At 39.3% G+C, this 14022-nt stretch overlaps 1 protein-coding gene across 1 annotated transcript; it reads left to right on the top strand.

Moving 5' to 3' along the window:
• The first annotated feature begins 3186 nt into the window (after nt 1–3186).
• On the top strand, nt 3187–12109 carry LOC127845544 (uncharacterized). Its single transcript, XM_052376558.1, has 13 exons — nt 3187–3300; nt 3741–3862; nt 4087–4174; nt 4798–4835; nt 5685–5890; nt 6224–6322; nt 7225–7308; nt 7656–7880; nt 8092–8187; nt 8691–8911; nt 10708–10802; nt 11258–11393; nt 11755–12109. Exons 2-13 carry the CDS (start codon nt 3768–3770, stop codon nt 11998–12000), a joined length of 1629 nt encoding a protein of 542 aa, XP_052232518.1. The 5' UTR covers nt 3187–3300; nt 3741–3767; the 3' UTR covers nt 12001–12109.
• The last annotated feature ends 1913 nt before the right edge of the window (nt 12110–14022 follow it).

Raw genomic sequence — 14022 nt, 5'->3', positions numbered from 1 at the left:
AACATGACCCCAACCTATAAACAAGAGCAGACCACTGTTTCAAGCATTTTGACTTAATTATGGCCCCTTTTACACTTAGATAATTGAACAATTTGCTTAAATTGCCATAACTTATTTATTTATGATCACATTTTTACTTTGACAAAACAACACTTACCTGAATACCACAATGGATTCCACCCAAACAATACCACACGCCCCTACCCAGAATCCCTTCCCCCCCCCCCTCTCAGCCTCCCCCCCCCCACCATTTTTTTTTTAAACATCATCTAATAAATGTTCACACCCCACATTTTACCCCCCTACCCCCCCCCCCCAAAAAAAAAAATATTTTTTTTTAGCATCATCTAATAAATTACCCCACCCCACATTATACCCTTTTTTTTTTTCTTTTTTTTTTCCTTTTTATCCCCCGACATAGGCTGAGGGATATTGTTTTGGCGTCCGTCCGGCACTTTTGTGTCCAGAGCCATATCTTGGAAGTGCTTTGGCAGATTTCATTGAAACTTGGTATGAGTATATATATGGATAAGAGGATGAAGCATGCCTAATTGCATTATACACCAGCTGTTAATAACGGAGTTATGGCCCTTTGTATCTTGAAAAAATGCTTTTTTGTGTCCGAAGCCATATCTTGGAAGTGCATTGGCGGATTTCATTGAAACTTGGTATGAGTATATAAATGGATAAGAGGATGTTGTTGGCGTTGTCCATCTGTCCAGAAATATTTGTGTTCAGAAGTATTTTGGCGGGGGATATCAATTCTACGAATTTGCTTGTTTTATTTTTGAAAGATCGTCTAATAAATGACCACACCCCACATTATACCCCCTCTCAACCCCCCCCCCCCCCCCCCCCCCCCCCCCCCCCCTCCTCAAAAAAAAAAAATTTGTATTTTTCCTTTTTTTAGTTTTGAAAGATCGTTTTAAAAATTATTGAATATGAACAATTTCCCCATGATGGCTTACGTTATACTGTCAAGCACTCGAATAGTAGAGCGCGCTGACCTCTGACAGCTCGTTTGACTAACAGTACTGGGGGAGGGGTCGTACCCAATTGCTTTCTTTTGCTCTTTAATTAAGGTAAAATGTCCTCAGTGTGAGCTTTATTTGCCCCTACCGTTTTCACCGGAGGGGACTTATGGTTTTCACTCTCTGTCCGTCGGTCCATCACACTTTTCTGTATCCTGCGCTTACTTTGAAAGTCCTAAATATTTGTTCATGAAACTTGAAACATGGATAGATGGCAATATGGACATTATGCACGCCATTTCTTTTTTTTTTCCTATATCAAAAATTCTGGTTGCTATGGCAACAAATAGACTAGATATACTGCTAAAAATGGTGGTTGTCTGGATGCTGTGATTACTTTAATCATGAAACTTGAAACATGGATAGATGGCAATATGGACATTATGCACAGCAGGTCATTTCATTTTGTTCCTACGTCAAAAATTCTGGTTGCTATGGCAACAAATAAAAAAAAATTGACAATGGTGGAATTTCTGACAATGGTGGAGCGGGTAACAGACATATATTGCTTGGCAATAGTCTTGTGTTTATTATGGCCCCTTCAAAGAAGAGGGGGTATATTGTTTTGCACATGTCGGTCCGTCCGTCTGTCCACCAGATGGTTTCCGGATGATTACTCAAGAACGCTTACGCCTAGGATCATGAAACTTCATAGGTACATTGATCATGACTGGCAGATGACCCCTATTGATTTTGAGGTCACTAGGTCAAAGGTTAAGGTCACAGTGACTCGTTCTTGGATGCAGTTTAGGACCACATTTGCAGATTATATTATGTACTGGTGTCGTGGGGTCTCCGTCCCCACCAGATGGTTTCCAGATGATAACTCAAGAACGCTTACGCCTAGGATCATGAAACTTCATAGGTACATTGATCATGACTGGCAGATGACCCCTATTGATTTTCAGGTCACAAGGTCAAAGGTCAAGGTCACAGTGACTCGAAATAGTAAAATAGTTTTCGGATGATTACTCGAGAATGCTTAGGCCTAGGATCATAAAACTTCATAGGTACATTGATCATGACTGGCAAATGACCCCTATTGATTTTCAGGTCACTAGGTCAAAGGTCAAGGTCACAGTGACTCGAAACAGTAAAAATGGTTTCCGGATGATAACTCAAGAACGCTTAGGCCTAGGATCATGAAACTTCATAGGTACATTGATCATGACTGGCAGATGACCCCTATTGATTTTCAGGTCACTAGGTCAAAGGTCAAGGTCACAGTGACTCGAAATAGTAAAAAGGTTTCTGGATGATAACTAAAGAAGGCTTTGGCCTAGGATCATGAAACTTCATTTGTACATTGATCATGACTGGCAGATGACCCCTATTGATTTTCAGGTCACTAGGTCAAAGGTCAAGGTCACGGTGACTCGAAATAGTAAAATGGTTTCCGGATGATAACTCAAGAATGCTTTGGCCTAGGATCATGAAACTTCATAGGTATATTGATCATGACTGGCAGATGACCCCTATTGATGTATAGGTCAAAGGTCAAGGTCACAGTGAATTGAAATAGTAAAATGGTTTCCGAATGATAACTCAAAAATGCTTATGCCTAGGATCATGAAACTTCATAGGTACATTGATCATGACTGGCAGATGACCCCTATTAATTTTCAGGTCACTAGGTCAAAGGTCAAGGTCACGGTGACTCGAAACAGTAAAATGGTTTCCTGATGAGAACTCAAGAATAATTAGGCCTAGGATCACGAAACTTCCTAGGTACATTGATCGTGACTGGCAGATGACCCCTATTGATTTTCAGGTCACTAGGTCAAAGGTCAAGGTAACAGTGACAAAAAGCGTATTCACACAATGGCTGCCACTACAACTGACAGCCCATATGGGGGGTATGCATGTTTTACAAACAGCCCTTGTTTACTTAAGTTTTATATATACTATGTAGGTAAAAAGTAAAAACGTATTAGACATCTACATAGATCTACATTTGATTTAAGAGTGCAAAATGTGTCTCAAGTTTTCTAAATGTCTTTGATTTTGTGGCAATAAACATTAGTTTTCATAACTATGATTTTCAAAGTATGAAGTTATATCTTATTCATTTTTGATCAGCAAATGTAAGCCAATGCGGCTGAGATGTCGTTCTTTATACAGCGGGGCTACCACGCTGTGAGAAACCACATTCTGCCATGTACGCAATGCACGATGAAACATTATGACGTAATTACCATTGTGACGTCATGTACGTTGTGTTTATTTGGCGCCATGAACATGTTAGCAATAAGATGAGGCTCGATCAGAGGTATGGGAATGTTTTCATGTTTAATAGAATCAAAGTCGGAGCATTTTCAGTAGCTGTTAAATTATGCTCTGGGAACATTTTTATGCAGAAGTTATTGTATGAAAGTTAGATCTATTGGTTTAATTGCGTTTGATTTTTCGACGCAGTTTGTAAGATGGCGCAATGCAAGCCGTAGACTTAAATGTTTGAACATTTGTCGTATGCGATTACGATTACGTTTTTACTGTTTAGTTTAAAAATATCTATAAATAAAAACATGAAGCTAACACAAGAAGGGGGATGCGCGCCGTTATAAAGTCTCCTTTGTATTTTTCTTCCACTATCACATGGTCTCTGATTATCGAAAGATGGCGCGACGCTGGGTAAGGATTATTTCCGTCACAAACTTCTATTTACGCTCAAACCCTGCTATTTAGCCCATCCTTTTATGTCCCTTTCAGTATTACTTAGACTCTGATGACCGAAAGATGGCGACGCTGACGAAGGAACAAAAGATCCTCTGGCAGCAGGGCCGCCACCACCGGAAGAAGTCAGACCATGTGTACCGCGAAAGCCCCGAACTGTGAGCACTGTAGATATATACAACGCCTAAATTCGTTTAATAATTGAGTTTGAATGATTGCATTTATAAGCTTAAACATATCAATCATTCGCTCCATATGATGAGAAGTATGATGATTATTGTGGTTGTGATGATGACGATGATGATGGTTATACCTGTGATGCTAGTAATTTTATATCTTGCAACTCACATAACATAACACGGATCCTATGATCGCACTTCAGGGCGCGGCAACAGGCGTTGCTAAGGAAACAGCATGAGCGTCTCGAGATGGAAAAGAAGTATCTAAAGGAGAACTCGTACCTCTCAAGGGTGAGCGGACGCTTGATGTCTTTATTAAACTTAAAAAAATAAGCTCAAATGTCTTGAAAAGCCTAAGGCTCATTGACGCAATACTGATTCCGTTACCTAGGTAGAACCAGTACTTGGTATATTAAATGAGGGACTTTAATGCGCTCCCCTTGTGGGACCTTATGAGCATTATACGGACTCCACATCCATTACTCGTCCGCTCGTTTTCTTGATGTGCGTCACTTTGAAAGCAGTATTAAACCTCGCTCTGGTAAAACGGGTGAATGCATGAGTGTAAAGTGTCTTCCCAGATTAACCTGTGATTGTGAAGTCCGCACAGGCTAATTAGGGACGACATTTTCCGATTCTTAGGTAATGTTCGTTTTAAAGATGTCTCTTCTTATCGGAAATCCTGTTGATCGGAAAGTGTCGTCCTAGCCCGTGCTTACTGCACGTGCTAATCTGGGACAACACTTCACGCACATTCATTAAGCCCGGTTTTCACAGAGCGATGCGAAGTTACAATAATATAATAAGGCTAACCTGATACGTTCTGCAGACAAAGAACAGACATGGTCGTACATTAGGGAGTGAATGTCATTCTGGTCAAAATGTTTGCTTTTGAGCTTGCGTTTAACTTTCAGGACCGACAGATGTTGACAGACAACGCCAAGTCATCCAGGTAATTAATGCATTTAATTAAAGAACAACAATAGATTATCGATATCTTTCAATTATATCACCTTCATGTGAAATGTAAGTTTTTACTATTTATATTTAAATTATTTATATATTCTGTATACTATCATTGTTTTTTTTCGTTCAGATTTTGGTCCTGTAGGGGGGGCCCATTCCCAATGGAAAAAAAATAGTTTTCCCAAATGGGGCATAAACATTCCCGATTGAAGATTTTCAAAAAATATATATTTTTGTTCAATAAGTCTCAACATATAATTCATCTCAAATCTAGCTCTATAAGTTAAACCTTAGTAAATATAATTTTAATATCACTTTTATCCTCAATTTACAACATTAGTTAGCAAAAATGAACAATACTAATTTCCCAAATTTAGTCAAAATTACGTAAATTTTCCCAATGCAAAGGGACCCGTCCCATTCCCGAAATGGTGAGAGAAAAAAACACTGACTATTTTACCACACAATAAAAAGGACAAGTATATATCAAAATGTTGTTTTTTTCCGTCAAAATGTGTGTAAAGTGTCCAGGCTACGCGAAACTTCAGAAGGCCCTGTCATATGCATTATCTGATTAATTTGCATAATTTTGTAAGACAGTTTGTTCATTAATCAGACTTATTACCTGTAACTTTTTCCGTTTCATTGTGTCTGACAGTGCCCAACAATTTATCAGACATTGCTCTTTTGTGTAAGATTGCATGTCCAATAAATCCCCGTGTTACTAATATTTACCTTTTGGCGTGCACATATGCAAGGTAAGTCTGAGTGTAGCGAACTTTTCTCCCCGAAGTCAACTCAATAGTGACATTGAAATATATTGAATTATCAACAGTTCCCACACGAGACCTGATGTCAAATCGAGGCTGTTTGATTTCGAGAGGTCCACTCCACGTAGCAGACGACAATTGCAGGAGACCGGAAATGTATCCGCAACGTCACGTGGTGTGACCCCACAGACGTCACAGGAATTGGAGGCCGGTCAGACGCCGACGCAAGATGTAGTAGACGTTGGGACCGGAAATGAAGCCTTCGAACAAGGTTTCACTGTTTCTCCATGTGCAAACAATTTGAGAGCATTCGTATGCCGTCTAATTTTAATAAATTTTGAAATCCCAAATAAAAACATCCACCAGCCTTTCGCATTCAAATAATAATTTGGTAGGATTTTTCATTATTTTATTCTGCCTGTTCAGTTAAACGCGTTATCATACTGGCAATAGTCCGTTCTCGCTGTTTCACTCTGTTAGTATGCAATCGTGACCCTGGCATATAGATATATAAACATTTTTTGTAATAGATACATTTTGCTTGTATATATAACAATGCATGTAAATAGCTGCACTAAGTACGCAGTATTATTGTCATAAACAGTCCCCTCGGCAAGTGCGACCCATGACGTCTGTTGTGATGGTGGCGGCCACAGCGAGGCCAATTGCATGGAACAGACTGTGACACCAGCATCCGAGCCAGGTGGCGTAATAGCTGCATTTCACACTTACACATACATGTTATTAGTATAGTCTAGTATTAGTAGTTCTAATACATGATTCAATATAAGACGCACATGAAGTTCTACTTTTATATGGGACTTAATTCATGAGACAATATTTGCCATACACAAAGTAACCCAATGTTGTTGATCAGAGGGCTACATACATTGCTACTTTTAACGTCGTGTTCAATTATATTATAATGTGCCAATACATATTTGTCATAATTACAAATCGGAGCTGAAAGGGTCAGTACACTTAGAGGAAGATTATTAAAGCAGTTATCTCTTTGGGTTTAAGCATGTGATCTTAACTTTATCACTTCGTAATCACAACTTCTCTGTATATCACAGCCTGAAATATATGTAAGTGATCCCTGCGTTGTCAATAATATTAGGAAAAACAACACAAACACAACCAAGTTTAGCGTTTTAAATGTAACATACGTTTATCGATTTCAAATTTTGCTTGAAGTACTGGTACATGTTACAATTTTTGGATGATTCTTCTAATTCCGTAGGTTAAATTCGATTTGTGTACACTAGTGTTTAAATACTTGACAAAAAATTCGTTTCGGCAACAGGACCTAAACTGTTTGATATCCGTTCTGGGAAAACAGAGCTTATTCGCATAGGCTCATCAGGACCGACACTCTCCGCCTGACGCCTGAACTGGAGTTTTGCTAAGAAGAGACTTCATTTGAACGAATCATGGACAAAAAGCGGAAAGTGTCGTGCCTGATAAGCCTGTGTGGATAAGCACTGTTTTCACAGAATGAGAGCAAATGCTAATCTGGGACGACACCTAACGCATATGCATTTAGCACCATTTTCCATGAGCGAGGTTCATTTCTGTTCACGTCTGCGTTTTGCTTCTTTTTAGACGCTGATAGGCCAAGGTTACGGCGGGGACAGGAGGGAAGCGCCCGAGACCGGCGGCTCAGTCTGCCGGCGGTAGAACACACAGGTAGGTCCGTATATATAGTTTTCACGAATGTCTTTCCAAAAACGGTTATTTTGTTAGCAAGCCGCATGTATAGCATAATGTTGCAAATGTGCTGATCAAACTGTACGAACATGTATCCTTACGAGATATGTGGTATCTCGTATAATCTCAATGGATGAAACAGCTATTTTTTTTAAGAAATGCGTGTAAATTTTGGATTTTTGCTACGCTGTGTGTTGACAAGGTAAACTTGAGTACTCGACGGAAACCCCACAAGTCTGGTATGGTGACCTAACAAACAATCTTCGTAAATCCGTCTGTATACATGTAGTGCGACATTCAAGCTAACATAGTTTTTATCTCAATAGAAATCGCGGAGTTGACGTCGCCTCTCACCCGACTATCCTGCCTGCAGACGAAGTCACTTCCTCAAGACTTCCAAGCGTCCGACCGTCAGGGCTGTGTACCATCCGACCAAGGCCGACGGGCAAGTTTGCCCCCGAGTATACCGACTGATAAGGGACGACGGGGGAGTTTACCGGTGGGTTCCGGTCGACGCGGAAGTCTGCAATATCCGTTGGCGGATTCACCAGGTACGTATAGGGCGTTATGTGGGTCGTTGTCAGCGTTCTGGTCAACGTTTTGAACGCGATCTGTGCAGACGTTGTTTTATATCTTGTATGAGTGTTTTTTTATTCGTTAATCTAATAGTTACAACCACCATGTGTCTAATTACTTACTTGCCTCTGACTTACTTGCCTTACACTTATCATGTGTCTCATCATGTATCACCTGACATTCCAGGCGCGGACTTCCCGAAAGTGAGGCGAGGCAGCGTGCAAGAGTCCCCAAGGGAGCGGCGACAAAGCCTAGCAGTGCCGGTTCCGGATCAGACCTTTGGTAAGCAAAACCAGTTCGCCTTTACTATATTCCACCTCCTAAAAAATGCGTTATGGTTTTATTTTCAATTTACTGCATTTAAACTATTTAAACTTGCATAGATTCCCCCTTTTGATAGTTCTACACATGTAATATTCAATCTCCTCGAAAATGCTTTAATTTTGCCAAAAAATTTTCAACTGAAACTTTCAACAACATACCATCCTTAATTAACCCATTTATGCCTAGCGTCTAGAAAACAGGCCTTGTCAAACAGGGTAGACCCAGATGAGACGCCGCATAATGCGGCGTCTCATCAGGGTCTGCGCTGTTTGCTTAAAGGAATTTCTGTAAGAAATATTCTAACTATAGAAATAAATATACTAGACCTCCTTAATTTTGAAAATAAATTGATCCAATTTAGAAGGATGGGAAGGTCAACTAGGCATAAATGGGTTAAATTACTATAAATGTTACGGGCAAACAGTGATAAATTTATACGTTACATAGAAATGTGTCTTCAGATACCTCGGATGACGAAAACCGCCCGTCTTACCTCCGGGAGCGGCGAGGCTCCCTCCGAAGGCCGTCGGTGAAGGCCTCCGAGGAAGGAGCCGCCGACGCCGCCGAGGACACCCGCCGGCTGCAGCAGCTGTACAACCAGGCCATACAGACGGTGCAAGCCGCAGACACAACGGTCCCGATGGGCGATCCCCACCTCGGCAGCTGTACCCGCTGTCCCAAGGTATGGGATGTGAAAAGCCATAGGTAGAATCGGTAGTGATAGTAAGGTGTTGTACGAAATTATATTTCATTGATATAATAGTAAAATGGAGAAATCTGTGGTTCTTGAAGGCAAAACAACACAATTCGTCCCGGCATGTTTCGCCCATCAGCAATTTTTGCGGGATTTGCCACCAAACGTAAACGTCTCTGTAAGTAAAACCCTACTCAACTCTGCCCGGCGTCCCTTCAACCAACGCGCCACCCTCGATACATGGGCGGTTATGTAACGATGTGTTACTGTAAGCACCCAGGCGTGTGTCATCGTCGATAGCGAAAGCAAGGCGGTCGAATAATACAGCGGATACGCAAGAAAAGCAAACCAATGTTTTGTTATCTCATCATTTCACATCATTGAAACTCTCTTTGTTGAATAACAACTCATCTCAAGTAAATTAAATTGCGCATACATGTAGTTCCAGTAAATACGTTGTTCACCTAGTCAATTCGACCGGTTGTGATGGTTGAATAATTTCAAATAGATTTATGTACACATGTTCAAGGAGACATATAATATTATTTATCATCGACTAATATAGATAGTCGGTACATGTTACAGAAATTACTAGGTTTATTTCAAGTTGTTTAAAAGTTTAGTGCATAAATACCTAGGTAACTGATTGTCACTGATAGGTGCGTATGAGCGACTTATACAGGCTGTGGGTTGCTTGAACTGGATGGTGGAATGATGACAACCAATCAGATTACAGTTAGCGAAGGTCTATACTGCTGACAACCAATTAAATTACAGTTCAAATGTCTATACTTCTGACAACCAATCAAATTACAGTTAGTACAGATCTATGCTTGAATAACCTAAGCGGTACTTCTTATCAAACATGAACTGTATTCATAATAAAAGCATGTTCAAAGCACCGAAGGCACTCCAGTTGTTCACTCTTTGAACGTATCTAATATTACTTACAGTGACAGGACATGAAGTTCGACTTTTGAACGTAGACCAATCGAACGGCCGCGAAAATGCAAACAGTGGTGAGATTTGGAAAAAAAATATCAAGGAGGAAAATGACATTGATTTACAATCTCTCATAATTTGATACAGGATTCACACAAACACCATTCATGGTTACAAAGATAAAAACAGAAATTCAACGCATATTTAACTTGGCGCTAAAGAAAAGTCTGAGTCTAACAAAGAATAAACCAAAACATAATTCTAATAAAAAATGTATTGGTATGAACGAGCTTTGTATTAAATTCTCAATTAAACCACATTAAAAATATTCAATATTTTCCGCCTGAAATTAAATGCTTCATTTAATGTATTTCCATTTCATTTTTATTCATTTAAATATACTGACATTAACGTGTACCTCCTCTACTCACCCACCCGTCCCCAAAATTTTTATGAACGTACCATCTACTTCAATGTTTAAGTCGTAAATTTACGTATTTTTTTCTATAGTTGTATGGGTCAATATTTCTCATCGTGTGCATTTATTACGATTTTAATTTTTCATCATTAAATACTACATGTACTGAATTGCACGTCTATATTAAGTAACAGCGTCTGGTCTGTTGCAACCGCACGCTTTTCATGCGTGAAACTTGAAAGACGACAGCAATAATTTCGCACTCTTATAAAACAGGTTTTTCTAAGATGCGTACGAACGGACTTGAATCAGCAAATATTAACACATGACTATAGAAAAGCGAAATGTGCATGTACTGAAATTAAATTGCTACCGCGAAGAATACTCGTAACTAATACTCTACTCTTTTCTCCTCCCCCTTTAGCCTCGGCGTCCCTCTGACCCTGGCGCCCCCTTCGACATTGCGGCGCTCAAAGAGCTAGAAAACATCCTGAATGACGCCCGGAACTACTCCGCCAGGTAAGCGCAATGTCATGGAATATGCTAAAGATAAATTAAAAATATAAAAAACGACTTTTTCGCTTATCCTATGGTTAACTTCTAAAAAATCTATGTTGGCTTTTAAAGTTCTTAACCTCAAAATAAAATCTTTCCGGCTGACGACCTCATTACTTTGTATGATACTAAACTTATATGAAATGCGCACTGGTATAAAGGATATGGTGCCCGTCGTTCAAACGAAAAATCCTGAGATCGTTCCCCACTCGGGCATCGTTTGATTTTGAATACACTTATTCCTGGTTTCTTCTCAGGAAACGAACTGGAAAATGTCGATATCAACCCAAAGATTTTGATGTCATGGCGCGGAAATAAATAGATTTATACTAAAATGAATTACCAAAATCAAAAACAATGTATGAAAAACTTAAGATCTTTCTTTCTAATGGTCTCTGACCTGTGTTCGCCTCCCACAGGAAGCCCACCACGGAGGACCACTACCGCCATGACGTGTGCTCGAACCGCGCGCAGAAGAAGCGGATCCAGCATCTGGAGCAGGCACTGAATCGGCTCAACCACGATTGGGAGGCGCCGGAAATTGACCCAGAAAAGGTGTGTATACTCAGGATTGTTCGACGCTAGGAAGGATAATATTGTGTTTGACGACTATTATTCAAATATTTTTCACCGGCGCGAAAATCTGGATTTTGTTCATCTCATATAAAAGGATCGTTCTCCAATTTTAAAGCTCTATTTTTACTATATATCATTTTGTGTTATTCCTTGTTATCGTAGTCTTCATTGATCCTAGCGCAATCCACATTTATCTCCGCCCTTTTAAGTCTGCACACGTAAATAAGAAAAAATGAGATTTTTTTGTTTCAGATGCGCTTAAAATATTATTTCTAAAAAATATGGTTTATGAAAAATGCCATTTGTTGAAAGGTAAATCCCATATTCGACCTATCTTCAGGTGCTTCAGTGCAGCTATCTCCGGCTCTCAAAGTCCAACGTTCAGACGCTGGAGGAGATGATCCGGCAGCGGGGCAACGACCCTGGGATCCACATTCACACTGACCTTACCGGCATTGACATCTGGAAGGGGCTTCGCGAGGAACGCCTCGACCTCATTAAAGCTGCCGAGGAGGCGGCGGCGGAAGAAGCCGCCCGGAAAGAGCGCAGTCGACGGGCCAAACGCGGCTCTATCGTTAAAATATGATTGCTTTCTATTTATTTTTTATTTTTTCTACAATCAGATTTGTATTTGTGAATATGTTTACTGACGTGGTGACTTTTTTATTAGCCAATTAAAAATTTCAAGACATTAACTTTCACATATCTCTTTATTATATGTGTGTCCATGCATATAACTATTAATTATATTTTTATAATGCCGCTTAAAAACAAAGATGTATTTCTAGAGGTTATACTTACTATTATATCAGATAATCTATTGTAGCAATAGCTGGACACAATTAAAGAATCTGTTGTAACAATCAGTGGACACAATGAAAGAATCTATTGTAATAATCAGTGGACACAATTAAAGAATGTATTGTATAAATCAGTCGACACAATTAAAGAAGCAATTGTAACAACCAGTCGACACAATTAAAGAAACGAGAATATAAGTGCTGTGATCATCATTTTCCTTAGTTGCCGTTTTGAATTGTAAAAATGAACTGGCGTAAAAATGCACAGTTATCTATTAACAATGCTTAACTGGTCATCGTAAAAATGAGCAGATACATGCGAAAATGGGTCTCATGCAATATGCGGTCAGCGTTGGTCCTGACTAGTATGTGGATCCGCTATGTATGCTCATGGGCTAACCTTTCCGCTTCTGTTCTTTTTTTAGTTGTTCACAAGAACAACTAAGGTTAATAGTTGTGTTAAGAAAATCGGTATACTACACTACCGTTTACCAAATCACTCAAAAATTGAGAATTGAAGGCGATCCGCGCCGAGAAATAGTTCGCAGAGGTATTCTTTACGTAATTAAAAGATGTGCATTATGCTGGTCACGTGGAGAAAGAAATCGCGGCTCGGAAGAGTTCATTTTACATAAAAGTTTTGCCAAATGCAAACAGTCCACTGTGTGTTACGTTATTATCACGTAACAAAGCTCTATTTAACGGTCGCAGGGGCAGTTAAGCCAATAGATGCATTCGCGAAGACGCAGCAATCGGGAATCCTCGGACAATTTCGCCATGACGGCGATCGTCTCTCGGGTGTATTTGATGGAAGGATGTGTCTAACGCCTCTAGGCGGAAGATATTACACCGAAAATATAGTTCGGGCTACACACCACTATATTTGCACTTAATTTAACGATAATATAGATATATAAGGGCCAATATCTCTGAGGAGTAATATAATAGAATATTTATTTATGTTATTGTTTAAAATTAGCTGTCATTGCATACAAAATATTCAAATGTTAATAAAATGTTACGAAAGCCAATTAGTTGTTTATTGAAGTGAAAACAACAACATTATTCATACTTAAAATAACCAATATTTCTTAAAGTATATTCATTGCAACATTGCTGATGTTCGGCAGGGCGACAAACTTTGAGATTTAATCAATATGTTTATGTTTTATACCATAAACAATCGAACAACACTGTACAGTGGTACAGAGAAAACTCTTCGGTGTAATATAAGAAATATTAAACATCTCGTTGGTCCCAACGGCATTATAGTGACCAGCAAGGCAGTCACAAACTGTATATGGACCATAGCCATATGGCCCTCAGTGGGGTTTACTATTACCAGAATTGAGACACATGAAAGCTTTCATGGAATGTAATGAGAGGGGAGCTCGATTGAATTTGAAAAACGATTCTTTCTGTGCATTTGATGATGGCTACCATTCAGTACTTCTGGCAGATATTGTTTATATTTTAGCCTAGGCATTTTAATTCCAGATGTTGTTATCCCGGCCAGGCAACTAGCTTTTTAAAGCCTTAAACAATCCAGTGCCATTAAAATTAGGGACAGTATAACAATGTTCAGTTTGGTAATATTCATATATTAAAGCATAACTTTGCCCTTGGAAATGAACTCAATACAGAATGGCCTCTCAAAATAATACATACTGTATTGAAAATGTGAAAACTCAGCAGTGTTGTTGTTAAAATTTATATTATATTTCTTTTAAGAAAATTTAAGATACATATCACAGACATGCCCATGGTTTTGGGTCGGTACTCTTTAGCTGGGAAACAACAACACTAAA

This window comes from Dreissena polymorpha, chromosome 9, assembly GCF_020536995.1.
Source record: "Dreissena polymorpha isolate Duluth1 chromosome 9, UMN_Dpol_1.0, whole genome shotgun sequence".
Taxonomy (NCBI): domain Eukaryota; kingdom Metazoa; phylum Mollusca; class Bivalvia; order Myida; family Dreissenidae; genus Dreissena; species Dreissena polymorpha.
The sequence above is the reverse complement of the archived record's forward strand: the minus strand, read 5'-3'. Positions and strand labels throughout refer to the sequence as shown.